This window comes from Lagenorhynchus albirostris, chromosome 9, assembly GCF_949774975.1.
Source record: "Lagenorhynchus albirostris chromosome 9, mLagAlb1.1, whole genome shotgun sequence".
NCBI classification, from domain to species: Eukaryota; Metazoa; Chordata; class Mammalia; order Artiodactyla; family Delphinidae; genus Lagenorhynchus; species Lagenorhynchus albirostris.
In genome coordinates, this window is record NC_083103.1 from 99,786,628 (window position 1) to 99,808,222 (window position 21,595).

The 21,595-nt window shown below is 37.1% G+C and overlaps 1 protein-coding gene across 1 annotated transcript in view; it reads left to right on the forward strand.

Annotated features, from left to right (window-relative positions):
* The window catches only part of CCDC15 (coiled-coil domain containing 15), a 62,026-nt gene that overhangs the window by 6,620 nt on the left and 33,811 nt on the right, over positions 1–21,595 (forward strand). The window contains exons 4-11 of the mRNA XM_060157999.1: positions 478–669; positions 6,022–6,135; positions 10,621–10,743; positions 11,001–11,504; positions 12,085–12,207; positions 12,447–12,569; positions 14,431–14,505; positions 15,416–15,538. Coding sequence (XP_060013982.1) covers positions 478–669; positions 6,022–6,135; positions 10,621–10,743; positions 11,001–11,504; positions 12,085–12,207; positions 12,447–12,569; positions 14,431–14,505; positions 15,416–15,538 — 1,377 coding nt within the window. The remainder of the gene's footprint in view (positions 1–477; positions 670–6,021; positions 6,136–10,620; positions 10,744–11,000; positions 11,505–12,084; positions 12,208–12,446; positions 12,570–14,430; positions 14,506–15,415; positions 15,539–21,595) is intronic.

Genomic DNA, 21,595 nt, shown 5'->3' on the forward strand with positions numbered 1-21,595 from the left:
TTAGGCAATGACAGAATCACTTTCTTTTGATTCCAGGCTTCGCATAATCTGATTTACTAGTGAGGGCAGTAGATTGTATATAGAGAAACTGTTGTTTCTGTTTCCTGTGTTGTTCTGATTCCCTCTTTTGCTTTCACCAAATAGTTATAAACAATGTCAGAGTTTGGGGTTGGGGTTTGAATTCTGGCTTTGCTGCCTACTAGCTTTGTGACCTTGGGCTAATTACTTAAATTCTCTCGACTATAGTTTCTTTATGTGTGAAATGGGGATATGATACTTGTTTCCCAGTGTTGTTTTGAGAATTAGATAATGTAAAATATTAGCACGTAGTAGGTGCCTGGTAAATGTTAGTTTCTTTACCAGCTAAAGTTTTCCCCTCCTTCCCCCCAACCCCGGTTTTAAAGCTTTTGGGCTGCTGGTAGACATTATTTGATTGCACTTGACTGGGGGAAGCTCACTCTTTCTTCCTTTGTGTAGGCAGAAAAAGAAGGCTCTATAGCCATGCACTCTTCAGATCCAGCAAACTTAACTCTTAAAAGAACAAGTGTTTTTCCAAACCATTTGAATGCTGCTATTGGAAGTGCTAGGTTACCTCCTTCCCGGAAGCTTGAGGATGGAATAGAAGATAGAGAGAATCAGAATGAACTATTCCAACAACAAGCCCAGGCTGTAAGTATATATTCATTTTATTTTATGTCTCTGGTTTTTTTTAAGGCTATGATGTAGAGATGAGGAGGTGTCACATTCAACTTTGCTTTTTGCCACCTCCTCTTTTTTTTACCTTTGTAAAGTGGGGAATAGTGGGATGATGTTTATTTTTATATATATTTTAAATTTATATTTATTGGTCAGACACTTAAGAATCATTTAAAGAAAGGTGCCAAAGTGTTAGAGTTCAAAACTTATTAGAAAGAGCTTTAGGTCAAAGAATGTAGATTTTTCAATTATACTGAAATTGTGTTATGGGTAAGTTACTCTCAGTTTGTGGCATATGGACAAAAGATTATTTTTGTTTCTTTTTTCTGTCCCTCAATCTGATTATCACCATAAATTGATCTATAAGTCAAGTGATAATATAGTAAACTCTAAATTAACATATTCAGAATTTTTTAATGTAACTTTCTAGTGACTCACTTTACATAACGAATATTTAAAAATTAACCACCATGAGTAGATTTATCCACTCAAATCACTTGATGCCATCTAATCAGTACCCCCCTCCACCCTGCATAATGTACCCAGGCTTTTGTCCAGTTGATCATATTCTTCAACTCTTCTGTGGGAATAATCCTTCATTTATCATTTTAAAATGTAATCCTAGGGTTAGTGAGAGGAGAACAAAAATGTGGAAAATTATGATTATGTGAAAATAAAAATTGTGTGATTGCTGACATACTTCGTCATAAGTATGAAGCAAATCTGATTATGCTGTTAGTATAAATAGGGAAAGCTTTATAATCACGTGTTATGTTGAAATACTTATTAAAAAGATTTTTCTCTCTGCCCAAACTATGACTTTTTCTTGTCATTATTTGGTTTGTAGTGATCATTTTTATAATCATTTTCGTTTTTAAGATTATGAACAGTTTACTGAGCAAATATTTATTGAGCCAGGCACCGCAGAAATTGCAAAGGATAGAACATTGACTGAGACAGAATAACAGTCCTTGCTTTCATGCTACTGGTAGCTATAAATTCCATTGTAGTGAGGACTTTACTTCATTTGTATGATACATGAATAGGACACATCAGTCCACAGATATTTGAATATACTGTGTTTGTTAACCATTGTAGGGATACTAAATGTGTGAAATAGGACCTTTCATGGGTTTATATTTCCAAGTAGAGAAACAAAGTTGGTAGATCCCCAATCTATTAGATAATAATATGGAGATATTTGCTGCATTGTTGATAAATTTGTGCAGTGGAAATTCAAAATTTTTTTAATTCCAAGGAAATAGTTTGGGAAGAATTCCTGGAAGAGGTGGAATTGAGCTGTGTATTTTGAATTGGTAAGCTGAATTTAATTGGTAAATTCAAAAGAACTTTGAGATAGGAGGAATAGTAAAAAGTCTAGAATATGTAATGAGCTTAGTATTGGGTTGGCCAGAAAGTTCGTTCAGGTTTTTCTGTAACAGCTTACAAAAACCCAAACAAACTTTCTGGCCAACCCAATATATTTGCTAATAAGTGATGGAACCTTTCTAATTGATAGTGTACAGGGTAAAGCAACAGAAAATGAGGTTAGACGGGTAGGAAAAAATCATGTTATGAAAAGCCTTAAATGTTCCCCAAATCTAGAAAGTTTTTATACTGTTTTTTTCTTTTCTTTTTTTTTTTTGGCTGTGCCTTGTGGCATGTGGGATCTTAGTTCCCCAACCAGGGATTGAACCCGTGCCCCCAGCCGTACAAGCGCGGAGTCCTAACCACTGGACAGCCAGGGAATTCCCAACCCTGTTTTTTTCTTAAAAGAAGATGCACTACTGAGGAACGTTCAGTGACTTAAACTACTTTAAGCCTGTAAACTTTTGCCCATTGAACACCATGACAATAGATGCTCAAATTTTTTTAATCTTACTGTTTTTGTTGCCGTTTCTATCCACTAGATGTCGCCAAGAACTAGACAATGAGGCAGAGTTCAAGCACTAACTCCTTTGGGACAGTTTCAGGCAAACTGAGAGTTGGTCATCCTGTCTCTACATGTGTTCTCTCTTCTTTACTTATTTTTCTACTATTAACTGGTATTTTCATCATCACAGCTCCAAAACTTTGGCATACCTGAGGCTCCTTTAGCCTCTTTTCTCCAGCTTAGGATCTTTTAGGTCCAGCTCCTGTCTCTGACTTTTTCTCTGAACACTTCCTTGTTCATTATGTAAGGTAAGGAATCTTTATTGGCCCATCCTGCCTTTTTGCATTAGGTCTAGGTTACTGGCCAGCCTCTAGCTTGGTACGCCTACTTAAAGGTATATTGATGTACTACATTGGGGTTCATAGGCTATGCTAAGGGCCTCATGTGAGTTTTTATGTGTATGGTATTTTTGTGGCTGTAGAAAAGTCTAACACACTGAAAAATCAATATGTTATCTTTTGCAAATAAACTATATTGTACTTGGGTAGAATTCAACTTTGGGTAGATTTTTATGGCATTAACATACATTTAAATACATAGGTATTAGGCCTCCATGGCAGTACAAGAGGTGAAATTCTATAAATGTTAGATCTCATCTATAGTCTTTTCCCATGACCTACATGTTATTACCACATTGTTTCATTTATATAGTTCCATATAAATTCCTAATTGTCTGAATAAATTAAAAAGAACTGAAGAAAATATGAACAATGAGTGGGGAACAGTATCACAGTAGATATCTATATTTGTCAAATTTCATCCTACATATTTGTTTGAAGTTTTACATTTTAATGTATGATCAGTGTTTGCATTAGATTTTAAGATTTAAGTCTCAAAATTTGTTTATTTAAATCTCAAAATTTGTTTATATAGTACATTTTAATTTTATTGGTCAGAACTACCTTTGCTTATTGATAGCTGGGTTTTCTATGTAATTATATAATAATTTATTTCCACCAGGGAAGTTTTAAGTCTTGGTTAGCGATTCAGTGCCAGTCTTTGTTGATAACAACAGCTACAAAGGAATGAAAATTGTGTCTAAGCTTCTAGTACAGAAAAGACTTTTGGGGGAGTTCCCTGGCAGTCCAGTGGTTAGGACTCGGTACCGTGGCCCTGGGTTCAATCCCTGGTTGGGGGACTATCACGCAAGCTGCATGGCACGGCCCCCCAAAAAGAAAAAGAAAAGACAAGACTTTTGGTCAAATTTTATGTTTTGAGTAGTTACAAACACAACATGTATATGTGTTTAAACTTACATATGTAAATGTATATGTATATATATACACATACAAATGCATATATATACACACACACAGTCACCAATATATGTAGTGATCACCATTATCTTACAATAAGAGGAACGTACTTCTCTGCCTGTTCATTTTACATAATTTGATTTTTACCATCCTCCTGTCTTCTGTGTTTTGTTTAGTGCTTATTAACATTAACTTTGGTCTTTGTATTAGTTTCCTGTTGTTGCTGTAATGAATTACCCCAAACTTAGTGGCTTAAAATGACAGAAACTTATTCTCTTACAGTTGTGGAGGCCAGAAGTCCAAAATCAGTTTCACTGAGTCAAAATCCAGGTGTCTGCAGATTCTAGGGAGAATTTGTTCCTTGACTCTTGAAGCTTTTGGTGTCTGCTGGCATTCCTTTGCTTGTGACCACATCAGACCCATCTCTGCCTCCATCTTCACATCACTTCTTCCATATGTCTGATCTTCCTCTACCTCTCTTATAAAAACACTTGTGATGGCATTTAGTGCCCGTCTGGATAATCCAGGATTATCTCCTCATCTCAAGATCCTCAACTTAATCACACGTGCAAAGGCCCTTTCTCCTTATAAAGTAACATTTCAGGGATTAAGACCTGATATCTTTGGGTGGCCATTATTCAGCCTACTACAGTCCTCATAGCAGGTCATTGAAAGGATCTTTGGGTTGATTTGATGAAGGGTTTTGATAAAGACAGAAAAACTGAACGTAATGTTTAGTCCAACTGCTGGAGCAGTTGAAATATCCTACTTAAGGGACTAAAATCAATCTACGACTAATAGGGGTTTGGACTTGATGGAAAATGAAGATTATGTACTCTTATTTTAAATCTGTTACAGCAAGTATTTTGCATCCTTGGTCACTTTATGCAGGGCAGTAATGTCTACCACACTTGGCAAGGAGTAAAAATAAGCATGTTCCTGGCTTTGTATTTTTTCATAACTTCAACTGCAGATATATTATCTGTTTTTGCATTGTGATTAACTCTATCTTGACCCCTTTAGCCACTCTGCACTAACCAAATTTAGAAGTCCTCCTCTTAGTAGAATAAAGAGTAATGTTTCAAGCTGATTTCTCTGGCTAGAGGTATAGACCTTCTAGAAACAAGGACAAAACAGAGGTGATAATGCTGTAAGGAAACCGGGCTGTTAGCAAGAGAGTGTTTTTATCTCTAGGTCACTATTAGTAAATATCATAAAGTATTTGTAATTTATATCTTTAAATCACAGTCATTATTTCCCTTTAAGGGAGAAATGATGTCATTAAACTTTCATTGGATGGGTTAGAACTGGTCCTGGCTTTGCCATAATTTCACTGAGTAGTATAGGGATGTGCTTTTCTGTATTCTCCTTAAAGGAACATTCTATGCAGATATGTGAAATGTAAAATAGGCTGTGTGCTTCTCTGAAAAAGAAGTCAAAATAGATACTTACTGAAATTGCTAGGTAGAGATAAGGCATGAACACAAAATTAACATATTTAATATTAATATTTATTATCAATTGTTACCTAGAGTACCTGAAACAAATTGGTCTGTTGACAGGTTTGAATTTGTACTCTAAATTAACTTAGGAAGGCTTCCTGGAAGAAGAGACATTTGAGAAAAGACTAAATAACTATAGTTTTCAAATGTTATGGGTGAAGAAGAGACTCATGTAAATAGGAAAAAAGGATTTTAGGGGGACTAGGAATAGAGAGTCTTCTTACAAGGAGTGATAAAAGTGATCAGGCATGCAAGGACCAGTTGAAGAAATAACTCTTTATTAAGAAGATGGATAGAAGGTAAGGAATGTGTCTGCTCAGTAATTTCCAAATTCAGACTTATAGGTTCTAATATTTTTGTGTACGTACTTAATATAAAGCCTACATTATTAAAAAACGATTTGAGTAACAGCACTTAAATCAAGTTATGAAATACAGCCTCTTAAGATAATGAAAATAATGTTGTAAATACACTTATCAGCAGATCAGAAAATCTCCTTTCCAAGTAATCCTCTTGTCTTAGGTCTGGCAATTTTTAATAATAGGGGCCTGTTTTCCTGTTGGAACACTTAGTGAATTTGGTATTAAGACTTTAGCCTGTTTTTCTTTTCTTTTTTTTCCCCTTTCTTTGGCAGCTTAGTCAAACCATGAAAGAAGCACGTCAACGGCTGGCATCATTTAAAACTGTGAATAAAAAAAATGCATCGGTGTTTCCAGATGATGGAAAGAAAAACTTTCCCACCCAAGAGGTAAATTAAATTCTAATGAGCTGTTTCTAAAAATACAGATAAAAAATAGGATAAAGATTAATTTACATCTCTACATTATTTAGACCTGAAAAATAATTGGAAATAACCTTAATTATCCAAAAGTAGGGAGTGGTTTAAAAGTTATGATATATTCGTTTATAGCTATTATCAAAAATATCATGCTTTCAAAGGGTATCTGAAGACTAGGGAAAGTGTCTGTGATATAAAGTTAAGTGGAAAAAGTAGGATATAAAATTAGATACAATGTAAGCTCAATTAAAAAAAATTCATTCCATAAATATTTATGGGATGTCTACAATTGCCAGGCATTGTTCTAGAAGCAGGACTTAACAGTGGTGAAAAGGTAGACAAGGAGGTCCTGTGTTAGTAGGGAAGCATATAATAAATAAGCAAATAAATACAAAATATAATTTCAAATGATAAATGCTATGAAAAAAATAAAGCAAAATATCGAGATGGGGAGAGAATGCTATGAGCACAGAGAAAGGCCTGGAAAGAAATGGACCAAGAGGTTAATACTGATTATTTCTGGATAGTGTTATTACAGGTGATTTTTATTTTTTTCTCTTGGTTTTCTTTACTGTAGAAATTTTCCATAATGTATATATTTTATTTTATTCAATACCATTATTCAATACCATTATTTTTCAAAAAGAAAGAAATTCTTTTGATTCAAAATATAGAATAAGTTTAGCGTGAATAATTGGAACCTAAATATGGAGTTAGACTTAAAAGAATATTTAAAGCTATGCTTGTAAAATTGCATTGTTTTGGTGCCTCCTTATTTCCATGTTCACAAATTTGGATGTTAAACCCATGTATTTTCCTGTGTTTACTTAATTTTAGCATTAATTTCAAGTTTTCATAGGCAGCATCAGTAAAATGGCTCATTAATTAGTCTTTTTTTACTCTTTTTTTTGGTACCATTAAGAACTCTGTCTCTTGCTTAGTTCTTTCTCAGTTTTGCTTCCTAATTGGTATTTTTTTACATTTTCCTAGATTACATATATGTTTATATTTTATTTTTGTATTTTTTCCTTAAGTATCTCTGTACAACCATCAAAGACATTTGTCTCTTATATGTTTGCAGTTGGTAGAATACTAAGCTATAATACCTTCCTCTTCAGTGATAATTAAGAAATTTATAGTTAAATATAAAAAACAAGTGGGCATGGGTGTGCCTACATATGGCATTCCATCTTAGATGCATTAAGTATGGTTACCTTTTTCTAGGATTGCCTTGTTGTGACTTAAGACTCTTTTGAAACTAAATTCTTGACTTAGTTTCTTGACAATTTTCATACCTCTACCACGGATTTGGCAGTACTATAGTTTGGTCCATAAGACTGACTTCCCGGTACTGCTCAAAGGAGATGATTGGACACATTTTATTTAAACCAGAAAAAAAAAGGGTTATCAGAACCTAGAGACTGATATTTCACATTGTGTGGAGCATGTTCAAATCTTTCAACTGATGTTTTTCCCAGAAGGAGTACTGTTCCTAGGCCTGACTGAAATAATTCTCCAGTAGAAGGGAGGAGGATTAAGTCTGAGATGACATCCTTGTGTAAACCAGTTTGATACGTCAAAGGTGCCATTTAAGTGTAATTCATTATGATGTTGATGGTGAATTCAGGCTAGCTGCTTGCTTCCAAAGAATGCATGTGTGTTTTTCAGGTAAAACATCACAAACAAATCTACTCCATATAATTGAGAATGATCTAAGAAATTAGTGAAACTTTTCTTATCAAGTACGTAGTCTTTCCCTCAAATCTGAACAGTTTTCTATCCATTCAGTTGTGTGAAGGAGGAAGCTGCCAGTCAGAAAGGAGAACAGTCTATAACCCAGTTGAACTCTGGTTTCGTATTCTTGTTAGACTTATTTTGACTGACATCTGGTTGTTCCAGATTTAGAGATAAACGTAGAAGAGATATATTTGCCTTGCCCACTGTTAGATCACCAAGACAAAATTGTAAGCCTTCTGAAATTGTTACTGGCTAGGATAGGGGCAAATTATCATTTATAAAGTTAAAATATTCTCCTACCAGGATCAGCTCCGTGCTTTGTGACCACCTAGAGGGGTGGGATAGGAAGGGCGGGAGGGAGACGCAAGAGGGAGTGGATACGGGGATATATGTATATGTATAGCTGATTCACTTTGTTATACAGCAGAAACTAACACAACAATGTAAAGCAATTATACTCCAATAAAGATGTTAAAAAAAAAATTCTCCTACCAGGAATTGCACTTCCATGTGTTTGATATGTAAGTGACTTGTTTGTATACTTGAAATAGAACTCAATATTCTGTATTAGACTACCATAACCTGCTAGGATTGCTCCAGATCTTTCACAAAAACTCAGCTTAGTGTCATGAGCATATTGCTTTCTCTAGACCATTTATATTTGTATTAATTTTTCTTTTTTTTCAGAAAGCACTTTGTAGGAAACCATCATTCACCAGGATAAATATAGGGATAAGAGGAGAAATGCTCTTTGAGGTCCATCAAGGTCTTTTTTTTTTTTTTTTTTTTTTTTGTGGTATGCGGGCCTCTCACTGCTGTGGCCTCTCCCGTTGCGAAGCACAGGCTCCGGACGCGCAGACTCTGGACGCGCAGGCTCAGCGGCCACGGCTCACGGGCCCAGCCGCTCCGCAGTATGTGGGATCCTCCCGGACCGGGGCACAAACCCGTGTCCCCTGCATTGGCAGGCGGACTCTCAACCACTGCGCCACCAGGGAAGCCCCATCAAGGTCTTTTAACTCTTGTAGATTACCAGAAATTTATGGAAGATCAGGTAGGGAAATGTAAAGAGTAGAGGAAAAAAGATGCCTTGTTAGAACTATCCACAGCTAATTAAGGATGGGTTTAAGTATTAAGATTATAATGCCCAATAGTTTTTTTTTTCTAACAGTTCTATTAAGCTATAATTCACATACCACACAATTCACCCACTTAAAGTGTACAGTTCAGAGGTTTTTGGTATATTCACAGGGTTGTGCAACTGTCACCACAGTCTAATTTAGAAGATTTTCTTCACCCCTGAAAGAAACCCCGTACCTGTTAACTGTCACTCCCCAGTCCCTCCCTGTCCCTACCCCCAGTACTAAGCAACCACTAAACTACTTTCTGTCTCTGTAGATTTGCTTATTCTGGGCATTTCATATAAATGGAATAATATAATATGGCGTCTTTTGTGACTGGCTTCTTTCACTTTGCATAATGTATTCAAAGTTCGTCCACATTGTAGCATGTATCAGTACATCAGTATGTCACACTTAGTATATCTGTTCATCAGTTGATAGACATTTGTGTTGTTTCCATTTCTTAGCTTTTATGAATAATTGTGCTATAAGCAGTTTTTACATGTTTTTGTATGGACATTCATTTCTCTGGTTGTGGAATTTCTGGGTCATGTTAACTCTATGTTTAATATTTTGAGGAACTGCCAAGGTGGTTTTTTTTTAATTTTAAAAAATTAATTAATGTTAAAATTAATTTTGGCTGTGTTGGATTGTCATCACCGTACTTGGGCTTTTCTCTAGTTGCGGTGAGCGGGGGCTACTCTTTGTTGTGGTGCGCAGGCTTCTCATTGAGGTGGTTTCTCTTGTTGCGGAGCACAGGCTCTAGGCACGCGGGCTTCAGTAGCTGTGGCTCGCAGGCTCTAGAGCACAGGCTCAATAGTTGTGGTGCACAGGCTTAGTTGCTCCACGGCATGTGGGATCTTCCCAGATCAGGGATCGAACCTCTGTCTCCTGCATTGGCAGGCAGATTCTTATCCACTGTGCCACCAGGGAAGCCCCTGCCAAGGTGTTTTCCATCAACAATGTATGAGGGTTCCATTTTCTCCACATCGTCTTCAAAACTTGTTATTGCCCATCTTTTTTATAGCCACCTTAGTGGGTGTGAAGTGGGATCTCTCCATACTTTTGATTTGTATTTTCCCAGTGACTAATCATCTTGAATATCTTTTCATGTGCTTATTGCCCACTTATATATCTCTCGTGGAGAAAATCTGTATTCAAATGTAGTGCCATTTTTAAATTGAGTTGTCTTTTTATTATCAAGTTATAAGAATTCTTTATATGAATGCAAGTCTCTTATCAGATACTTGATTGCAAGTATTTTCTCCCATTCTCTGGGTTGTCATTTAACTTTCTTAATGCTATCATTTGCAGCACAAAATTTTTAGTTTTGGTATAGTCTAATTTATCTGTTTTTCTTTTGCTGCTGTGCTTTTGGTGCAGTATCTATTAAGCCATTGCTTAATCCTATGTCTTCTAAGAATTTTATAATTTTATCTCTCATATTTAGGTCTTTAATCCATTTTGAGTTAATTTTTATATATGGTGTGAGGAAGAGTTCTAACTTAATGCTTTTGCATGCATTCTTGTTTCTACCTGTAACAGATACATTTGGTTGGTTTTTTTTTTTCTTTTCCATTTTTGTTTGTTTGTTCTTTAGGAACCTGACACTGAGGAATCTTCATCTATTATGATAGATAAGAAAGGGAAAAAGAATTTGTCTTGGGGGGACCAGCAGGATCTCCTTTTTGAAGACAAGGATATACCTTTCAGCACAGTTCAGGTAAAGCAGAGTGAAAGGAGATAGTATAATAGAAATTAAAGTAATTATGATTTGGACTAGAGATGCCAGTATTCTTGTACTGGTTTGAGACTGTAGATTTAGGTTCTATTGAGTTGAGCAAAGACTGTAATTTTGCATTTTATTTTAGTAATTTGTTTGACTACCGTATCCTTTTAAGATTATTTTAGGAATCTCGCAGAAAACCCAGTGTTGCTGCTGCTTGGCATTCTATATTTGATGTTTATGTTCACTTTTAGAAAGTACGATTCAAAAATCCATTATTTGCTGTGATGGAAGAGGAAGAGGTAAAGCAGTTACATCAGGATGTTCTGCCAGAAGCCCAGGATTATCTTCCAGAAGCCCCAGGTGACCTGCTGCAAACCCAGGGTGATTTGACAGGCGTCTGCAGTGTTGAGCTGGAAGCCCAGAGTGTTGAGCTGAGGCTCGGTACCCAGGAAATCAAGCTGGAAGGCCAAGCTGTTGAGCCCAAAGCCCAGGCTGTTAAGACCAAAACTCAGAGTGTTATGCTGAAAGATCAGAGTGTTGAACTAGAAGATGGGAATATTGTTTTGGAAGTCCAAGATTTTCTATTCCAAAACCAGGCTTTTCTACCCACAGACCAGCATATTCTTCCCAAAGACCAGAATGTTCTACCCAAATGCCAGGACCAGGATTTTCTACCCACAGACCAGCATGTTCTTCTCAAAGACCAGAATGTTCAACCCAAATGCCAGGACCAGGATTTTCTACCCAGAGATCAGGTGAAATAGAGTGGAAAGGAGATATAACAAAAAGAAATAAGCTCTTTAAGGCTTGTAGTGGGATTTGCAAGGACTATATTGCAGCTGATTTGGAGAGCCATAGTTGGAACAAAATAGTTCACTGATTGATTTATCAAATAAATGTCCAGGGTTCTTATTAAGTGTTAAAATATTGTCAGCAGCATATTACCCCTGTCTGGACAATTTGCTTTTTAAAAAATTTTCTTCATTAGGGAAAGTATTTCTTGCAGCTGTCATCTGTTTTGAGAGCTGAAAGATGGGAAAAAAGAGTGGCCCACAAGTGTCCAACAGTATTTTTTACCCAGGTTCCAAGGTCAGCCCTCCACCAGAGATCAGGTAGACCAAGAGGAAGAAGAAAGGGATCAACAGGAAGTAAATTACTTAGGGTTGTGGCTGGGTTTATGGGGAATAGAGTATAGTGTGTTAATTCATTCTATAAGATGTTCAATTAAACTCTGACCTCAGTTAACTCCTGAATTCTCAGTGCAACCTAAAGTATTATTGATTAACCTGTCTTTCTTAACTGAACAATTGCTATTTTATATTTGTTCTTTTTTAGAAAGCAAATTTGAAGCCGCCAGCATCAGTTTTGATAGGTAGGAGTCGGGAAGAGGTGCTTCCTCTGGATGTCCTTCAAGATCTTCTACACAGGCATCAAGATCAGGCCTTCATCAACGGCAAGGTAGAGCAGAAAAAGGAGAGGGACCATCAGGAACTGCATTGTTTGGGTTTAGTTTGGAACTTTCCAAGATTGTTCTTAGCTAGATTTCAAAAAGTATGGTTTTCTGTTTTATTCCATAATGTTTCACATTATCTGGAGTTGAAAAAATTACTCTAAGGCTCCCAATAGAGCCTAGAATATTATTGCTATCATGTTACTCCCACTGAACAATTTACACTTTATGTTTTCTTCTCTCTTAGAAGGTACGCTTCAAGGAGTCATACTGTGATATGACAAATGAGAAAGGGAGAGAAGACTTTTCTCTGGCAGGTTATCAGTATCTGCCTCCTAAACTTCAGGACCAGGCCTTCATCAGAGATCAGGTAGAGCACAATCAGAAAGAGATAGAGAGGAAATAAAGTAGCTGGATTTCATACATTTTCAACAACTGGTAATGTGAAATATAGAATCAGATCCTTGTTCAGTGAACTGTATCAGTCAGATCAGTTCTGTCATTCAGAAGGATGATAAATCACATTCATATTCTTATTGTGGAATCAGACTATTTTAATTTACTAAGATTATGCTATAACTTTTGCTGAAGCCCACATTATTACCACAAGCATACTGCCCTTACGTGAATATTATAGGAAGAATTAGCAGATCCTAAATTACTTAAAATTTGGGGGGGGGGTTGTCAGACTATTCTGTACATGTTTGGGGATTAAAAATTAAGATCTATAGAGTTGGGGTAAAAGTATAACATCCTCATTCAAACCAAAATGTATCAGAATAGCCTCATCTGGTGCCATTTCCCTGGAGTTCTCACTGAAGCCTAGAGTATTAAGGTTAGCATGTTGCCCTGGTTAGACGACTTGTTTTCTGTTTTTGTTGTTTCTTTTGAACATGTTTCTGAAGCAACTGTCATCTTTTATGAGAGAAGAGAGAGAGAGAGATGAATTGACTCTGGGGTGTCATCAGAATGTTAAACCTAAAATGCCAGACCAAGCCTCCCCTAGAGAACAGGTAGAGCAGAATACAGTGAGAGTGCTGTCTACTTTCTAAAAGAGTAACAGATGAAATTTCTTAAGATTTGGGCTGGAGCTTGCCAAGCTAGCTAGTATGTAGACTACATAGAATTAAAGCTTCTAGAGTTAGGCTAAGAGTATGATGTCTTCATTTATTTCAGAATGTGCCAGATCTAAAGAGACCAGGTGAGGAAGCATACCTCTGTCATTTGGGTTAAACAAGAGATAGGTTTTCTATAAAGTTGATTGGTTATCCGTAAATTGTTCTTCTTAAACTCAAGTCCTTCAGCAAATTTGCCTTTTGACATTTAGTCTTATACATACTGAAGGAATTCTACTCTTGGCCATCTGAAGCAGTACACCAAAGCCAGACATCAAATTTGCAAACCAGTTATGATGCAGGAAAAAACAAGCTGTTTGCCACTCAAAACATCCTAGACTTCACCACTTCTAGTATTTATGCATGGAGTTATTGGGGACATCGAGTAGGAGTACTTTGGGAAATGACACAGCTTTTTTCCTGGCTTTACCTGAGAAAATGCTAGCAGCATTATAAAAATATTGCCTTGTTGCCTTATCTTCTTCCAAATGTGTTGTTGAATAAAGAGTTGCCCCATGCAAAAAATGCAAAAGAAAAAAAGTACCAGAATAATCTGGGATTTGCTTCAAAATACTCCAGGAAAGAAAGTGGGAGAAGAGATGGATGAAAAAACATGATGTTGCTGGGAGGGACAAATTGGGAAATTGGGATTGACATATCACACTACTATATATAAAATAGATAACTAATAAGGACCTACTGTATAGCACAGGGAACTCTACTCAATATTCTGTAATGGCCTATACGGAAAAGAATCTAAACAAGAGTGGATGTATGTATAACTGACTCACTTTGCTGTACACCTGAAACTAATACAACCTTGTAAAATCAACCATACTCCAATAAAAATTAAGAGAAAAAACAGAAACAAAAAACATGATGTTGCTAATTGTTGGTGCTGGGTGATAGGTATCTTGAGACTTATTTTACTAATTTTTTCCCCACTTTTATGTATGTTTGGAAATTTTATATTAAACACACACATGCACACCTCTAATTGTTATATTACCCTCCCCTGGTATCATTATTTCAGAGTTGTCACTGAAGTGTACAGTATTGTCACTAACCTATAATTTTTGCTTAGACAATTAGTTTTGTGTTTTGTTATTCCTTTAGAACAAGTGTATCAAGCAGCCCTCATCTTTTGAGAAATGGGAGGTTGAAAGACGAGTTGCTTCTGAAGTGCCATCGGTATGTTTCACCTGGTATTCAAGACCTAGCCTCTCCCAGAGAATAAGTAAAGCAGAATATAGGGAGAAGTAAGTAACAGAGAGTAAATTCCTTAGGTTTTGGTTCAAGATTGACAGGGCAAAGTAGTAACTGTTTCAGGGGTTTAGTGTTAAGGTCAATAACAATGGGCAAAGATATAATGTCCTCCTGTTCTGTGACCATTCTGCCCTGTTAAAACTACTTCTGGCCTCTTCACTAAAGCTTTTACTATTGCCCTGGCATGACGCTACCGCTTGGACAATTGATGTTCAGTGTTTGTTTTCTTTTAGCACAGGAACTGTGGGCAGGCCTCACATAATATGACAGATGAGAGATGGAGAAAGGAGTTATTTCTGGAGCACCATGAATATGTTTTACATGAAATCCAGGATCCAGGCTCCACCAGAGAGCAGGTAGAGCAGAGTATAGTAAAGTGTAAGCAGCAGAAAGTCAGTTAGAGTTTGATATAGACTTGCCAGAGCTATGCTACCAACAACAACGATGATGATGATAGTGTTATCTCTTATTAATATTATCAATAATGTTATTAATATTATTAAGACTAACAGCTTAAATTCATTAAGCATTTACCATAGCCAAAATGGTTCTAAAACTTTGTATCCATTGTCTCATTTAACTCTCACAATTACCCTGGGAGATGGATACTATTATTATACTTGTTTTATGGATGGAGAAACTTAGGATTGCTTCGCAGATACAGTTAAGATCCAGTAGTAGTGGCAAGAAGTGTAATGTCTACTTTTATGCCGTAATATATTAGACTATTCTGACCTATTTAGATTACATCAGGGGTATCGCTGCAGCCTAAAGTATTTTTACTACCATTACGTCACTGCTCACGCCATTTGGGGAATGCATTTGTATCTTTTAGAGCTTACGCTCCATACGGCAACCATCTGCTGGAACAGCTGAAAGATGGCAAGCAGGTTTACTTCCGGCTGGCCGTCAGCATCTTCCACCCAAGCACCAGAGAGAGGCTCCCAGCAGCAGACAGGTAAACCAAACTGTAGAGTATGAACCCTGGAGTTTAGATAGGGTGTGGGTCCTACTGAGCTGGGAGCAGTAAGGCTGAGCAAAACGCCGATTCTGGGTTTATTTCATAGTGTGTAAAACCTAAGATTACTCACCGAAGCCTAGGGTATTGTCAGGAGCGCTTGTTGCCTATTGGAAAAATTGTATTTTTTACATGTATGTTCTTTTACTAAAGGTGTATTTCTGGTGGCCCTAGTCTTCTATGGTGTGAGAGGGAAAGAAATAAGTGGTTTCTGGGGGGAGGGGGAGGGAGGATCTTTCACCAACAGCCAGGACTAGATCTCCATCAGTAACCTGGTAGAGCATAAGGTAGGATCACCAAGAAAGAAACTATCCAGAATTTGGGCTGGAGCTTGTTAGGGTTATATTGCCTAAGTTTTGGTGTATTGATTTAAGATCTATAGTTTTTCAAGAAAATGTCACAGTACACTGGCCTACTAAGATTTTTCTATGACTTAACTGAAGTCTAGTTTATTCCCACTAGAATTTTACCATTGTCTGGATAATTTCTGACTTGTGGTTTCATGTTATTTTAAAGACAGAGCCTTCAGGCAACCAGTGTTGTTAGAATATATGAAAGAGATAAAGAGAAATTTCCTCTTGGCTCTTTTAAGTGAGCAGAAAGAAAAGGAGGCATAAAGGCAGAATTATGGATTTGGGCTGAGGTTTTTAGGACTAAACTGCAGGTCCTTTGTTATTTTTGGTTTGGGTCTCTTAAGATTGGTCTGAGGGAAGGCTGTCATGTTTTCTTCTGCATCTCCGTTTACATATCCTGAACTATGCCAGGCCCTTTTCTACTTCAGCTCTTTTGCTTTTTTTACCCCTCTGCTTGGATAGTCTTCTCTTTTTTCTTCACAAAGCTGGTCCCTTCTCATCCTTCACGTTTCAGCTTAAATGTCACCTTTTTAGAAAAGACTGCTCTGACCACCTTATCAAGATTAACGTTATTAATATTATTAAGACTAACAGCTTAAATTCATTAAGCATTTACCATAGCCAAAACGGTTCTAAAACTTTGTATCCATTGTCTCATTTAACTCTCACAATTACCCTGGGAGATGGATACGATTATTATCCTTGTTTTATGGATAGAGAAACTTAGGATTGCTTCGCAGATACAGTTAAGATCCATAGTAGTGGCAAGAAGTGTAATGTCTACTTTTATGCCGTAATATATTAGACTATTCTGACCTATTTAGATTACATCAGGGGTATCGCTGCAGCCTAAAATATTTTTACTACCATTACGTCACTGCTCACGCCATTTGGTGAATGCATTTGTATCTTTTAGAGCTTATGCTCCATACGGCAACCCTCTTCTGTTTTTCCTCTGTCCCTGCATTCTGTTTGTTTCCTTCTCCATAAACAAGACAGTTTGTAATTATTTACTTATTTACATGACTTCCACTAGTCTATAAGCTTTATGAGGAGAGGCACCACACTTGTTTTGTTTACCGGAGTGTGGACAGCATTTAACATGGTGCCTGGTACCTGCTGGTTTCTTGCTAAATTTGTTTAGAAAGAATTAGTCAATCAAACACTTATTGAGCACCTGTTTGATGTTAGCCATTGTTTAGGTTCTAAATATCAAAGATGTAACTATGAACGAGACAGAGCACTCAAATTACAGACAGTCTAAAGAAGAGAGACTGACAAATAAGCGATAATTCTGAAGCAACATAATTAGTGGTACAGGATGCATAGGGCATTAGCTGAGCACAGAAGAGGGGTACCTAATCCTGACTGTTTAATTGAGGGTGCAGCTTTGGTAGTCAGAACCTCTTCTTCTTGTCCTTCTGCCATACCAGCCCTGAAAATCCTCAACCCTGGATCAGTCCTTTCACCTTTTAGGCTCCCAAATAATCCAGCCTTATTGGAAAAAAGCTCTTTAATGGTGTAGGTTTATACACATTCATCCTTACGGTTTATAGTCACAGCTGGGTCCCCAGTGCTGCCTAGCTTTTTCCTTACTTGCCACTTGTCCGCTCCCTCACCTATGGCCCACACTGATCATTCTAACCCTTAAATACTCCTTAAAGTTCCTGCTGCACCCCCCCATACTCTCAGACTTTCGATAAAAGAAAAAGTAGAAGCCATCATGCAATAACTCCCTTGACCATTTACTTTTTTGCCATTCTTACCTGTTCCTACTAATCTCAGAGGAAGAGATGTCTTTCTTTGGATCCATATTCTGGATTCTCTTGCCATCTTTTCTTCTGGGTCCAATTTTGAATATTATATTGTGAGACAGGTTTCTATTAAAATCCTCTGAATAATGTTGCATATTTTTGTTTGTTTTGGCAAGCAGTCAACCTGGTTAAATTCAGATTATACGTTCTTTCTCATCTGTGAACAGTGGCTCCAATGTTAGTTCAGGTCTCAAAGCCTTCCTTATACTTCTTTAAGTCCATCCCATGCATGCACAGCTCAGGGGTAATTCTGGGATGTGTGCCAGTTCATGCACAGAATTAAGGAATCCACTTTTCTAACTCATGCATCTTTTGTTTTTTGCGGTACGCGGGCCTCTCACTGCTGTGGCCTCTCCCGTTGCGGAGCACAGGCTCCGGACGCGCAGGCTCAGCGGCCATGGCTCACGGGCCCAGCCGCTCCGCGGCATGTGGGATCTTCCAAGACCGGGCACGAACCCGCGTCCCCTGCATCGGCAGGCGGACTCCCAACCACTGCGCCACCAAGGAAGCCCTCATGCATTTTTTTAAAATTAATTTTTATTGGAGTATAGTTGATTTATAATGTATTTTATAATGTATTAGTTTCTGCTATACAGCAAAGTGAATCAGTTATACGTATACACATATCTACTCTTTTTTTAGATTCTGTTCCCATACAGGTCATTACAGAGTATTGAGTAGAGTTCTGAACTCACTCCTCTTGAGGATACCCACCCCATATACTCTCCAGATACCAGGGGCCACATTTCCTGGAATTTTTAGTTACGATCAGTGAGAGAGAGAGGCTCAGAGTGGGCTTACTCCTTGGCCAGTGCTGGAAGTCCAGTTTTTCTTACTTTTTTGAAAGCAGAAAATTTCATTTTTATTATAGCAAAAGTAAATACAAATAAACAAAAAGAAGAAAACCCCCAAATTCCAGAGATAACCACCATTAGCCTATTGCTATGTATTGTTTTCAGATTTTCTCTATAACAAATAACTTTAAAAATAACAGCCTTATTGAAATATACAATCTCTTTATTCATAGTAGTTATGTTCTATAAAGTTGCCATAAACACTGAATTTTAGTGAATACTGAACCATTCATTGCTCAACTATTTTGTGTGAATTTCTGTTTAAAGACACCGTATTTAATGTGTGTTGTTGATTCATTAACATTGTAGTCAGGGCCAGTGTCACTACAGCTTGTGCCTGAACGAAGCTTATCTAATATATGTAAGTATTTTCTCCATAAGGCACATCACAGCCTTCTTATGCTTAAGAACACTAGGTAGTGCTTCAGCACTGTGCTTGAGGGATGTTTTAAACAGCAAAATCAACAAAAAAAGCACAAAAATGCAAAAACCTTTGCACCAAATGTACCTTGAAAAGGATACTTGTTTACAGTATGAAGGCCCAAAGGCAGAGCATCGCCGTGTTCGACCTCAGCTTGCAATGTGTAAAACTGACGATTCAGATTTTTCACAGCTCTGTGCCTGTCTGCAAGTGACCACAAAAGCACTGCGAGTATTCATTTTGTGATAACAAATACATTTTAACGAATAGGCAAATTCACAAATAATACAGGAGTATTCAAATAATGAGGATTGACTACTTTATATACCATACAAGTAACCCATTTACAGTGTACAATTCAGTGTTTTTACTATATTCAAAGGGTTGTGCAGACTTTGCCACAATCAGTTTTAGAATATTTTCATCACTCCCCAAAAGTCATACATATACCCATTAGCAGCCACTCGCTCCCTTTTTCCCCTCACCCCCATCCCCAGCCCTAGGCAACCACTAATCTACTTTCTGTCTCTATAGATTTGCCTGTTCTGGACATTTTATATAAATGGGATCGTGGAATGGCCTTTTGTCACTGACTTCTTTCACTTAGCGTAATGTTTTCAAAGTTCATTGACCTTGTAGCATGTAGTAGTACTTCATTCCTATTCATTGGATAATATTCCATTATATTCATATAGCACGTTTTATTTATCCATTCATCAGCTGATGGACATTTGGATGGTTTCCACTTCTTGACTGTCATGAATAATGCTGCTATGAACATTTGTTTATAAGTTTTTCTGTGATATGTGTTTCCATTTCCCTTGGGTATACACCTAGGAGGGGAATTGCTGAGACTTATGGTAATCATATGCTTAACCTTTGAGGAACTGCCAAACTGGTTTCCAAAGTGGCTGCGCTATTTTTCATTCTCATTGGCAGTATTATGAGGGTTCCAATTTCTCCGCATCCTCACCAACACTTGTCATTGTCTGCCTTTTTAATTATAGTTCTCTTAATGGGTGTGAAGTCATATCTCACCGTGGTTTTGGTTTACATTTACTTGATGATTAATGATGAGCATCTCTTCACATGCTTATTGGCCATATGTATATCTTCTTTGGAAAATTATTAAATCCTCTGTGCAACTTGTAATTGGATTATTTATCTTCTAAGTATTGAGTTATATGAGTTCTTAATATATTCTACTGGATTCTTAATCTACTGGATTCTTAATATATTCAAATCTGTTTTGTGATTTGCAGATGTTTTCTCCTATCCTGTGGGTTGTCTTTTCACTTTCTTGGTGGTTTCCTTTCCTTTGCAGCACAGAAATTTTTAATTTTGAAGTCCAGGTTACTTATTTTTTTGTGGCTTGTGCTTTTGGTGTCATATCTAAGAAACCATTGCCTGATCCAAGGTCATGAAGATTTACTGCTGTGTGTTCCTCTAAGAATTTTATATCTCTTGCATTCTGCAAGGTCTTCAATCCACTTTGCATTAATTTTCTTATATGGTGTTCAGTAGAGGTCCAACTTCATTCTTTTTTGCACTTAGATATCCAGTTGACCCAACATCATTTGTTGAAAAGACTCTTTTTACCCGTTGAATTCGCTCGTCACTCTTGTCAAAAATTAGTTGATTACGGGCTTCCCTGGTGGCACAGTGGTTGAGAGTCCGCCTGCCGATGCAGGGGACGTGGGTTCGTGCCCCGGTCAGGGAAGATCCCACATGCCGCAGAGCGGCTGGGCCCATGAGCCATGGCCACTGAGCCTGCGCCTCCGGAGCCTGTGCTCTGCAACGGGAGAGGCCACAACAGTGAGAGGCCCGCGTACCGCAAAAAAAAAAAAAAAAAAGTTGATTGTAAATTTAAGAGTTTATTTCTGAACTATCAGTTCTATTCCATTGATCTATAAGTCTATCCTTATGTTAGTACCACACTGTGTTGATCAGTGTAGCTTCGCAGTAAGTTTTGAAATTGGGGAGAGTGAGTTCTCCAACTTGGTTCTTCTGTTTCAAGGTCATCTCAGCTATTCCAGGTCCCTTGCATTTTCGTATGAATTTAAGGATAACCTTGTCAACTTCTACAAAGAAGTCAGCTGAAATTCTGATGTAGATTGCATTAAATCTGTTGATCAATTTGCCATCTTAACAATATTAACTCTTCTGATTCATTTAGATCTTCTATTTCTTTCAACAATGTTTTGTAGATTTCAGTGTATACAATTTACACTTCCTTTATTAAATTTATTCCTAAGAATTTTTTGATGATATTTTATATGGATTTTCCCCTTAATTTCATTTTCAGATTGTTCATTGCAAGTACCTAAAAATACAATAGAGTTTTGCATACTGATCTTATATCTTGCAACTTTGCTGAAAGATAAATAACTTTTAAGCTAAAAAGATAAAAGTAATTTTAAACTTTTATTTCTAAAAGTTAGAGATCATAATTTGAGCCATATAATGTCCAAGTAAGTGTACTAAGTTATGTCAACAGGCTTTTCTAATAATTAGGGGGGAAATAAGCCCCAGTTTCTTCCCTGCCATGTCAGTTG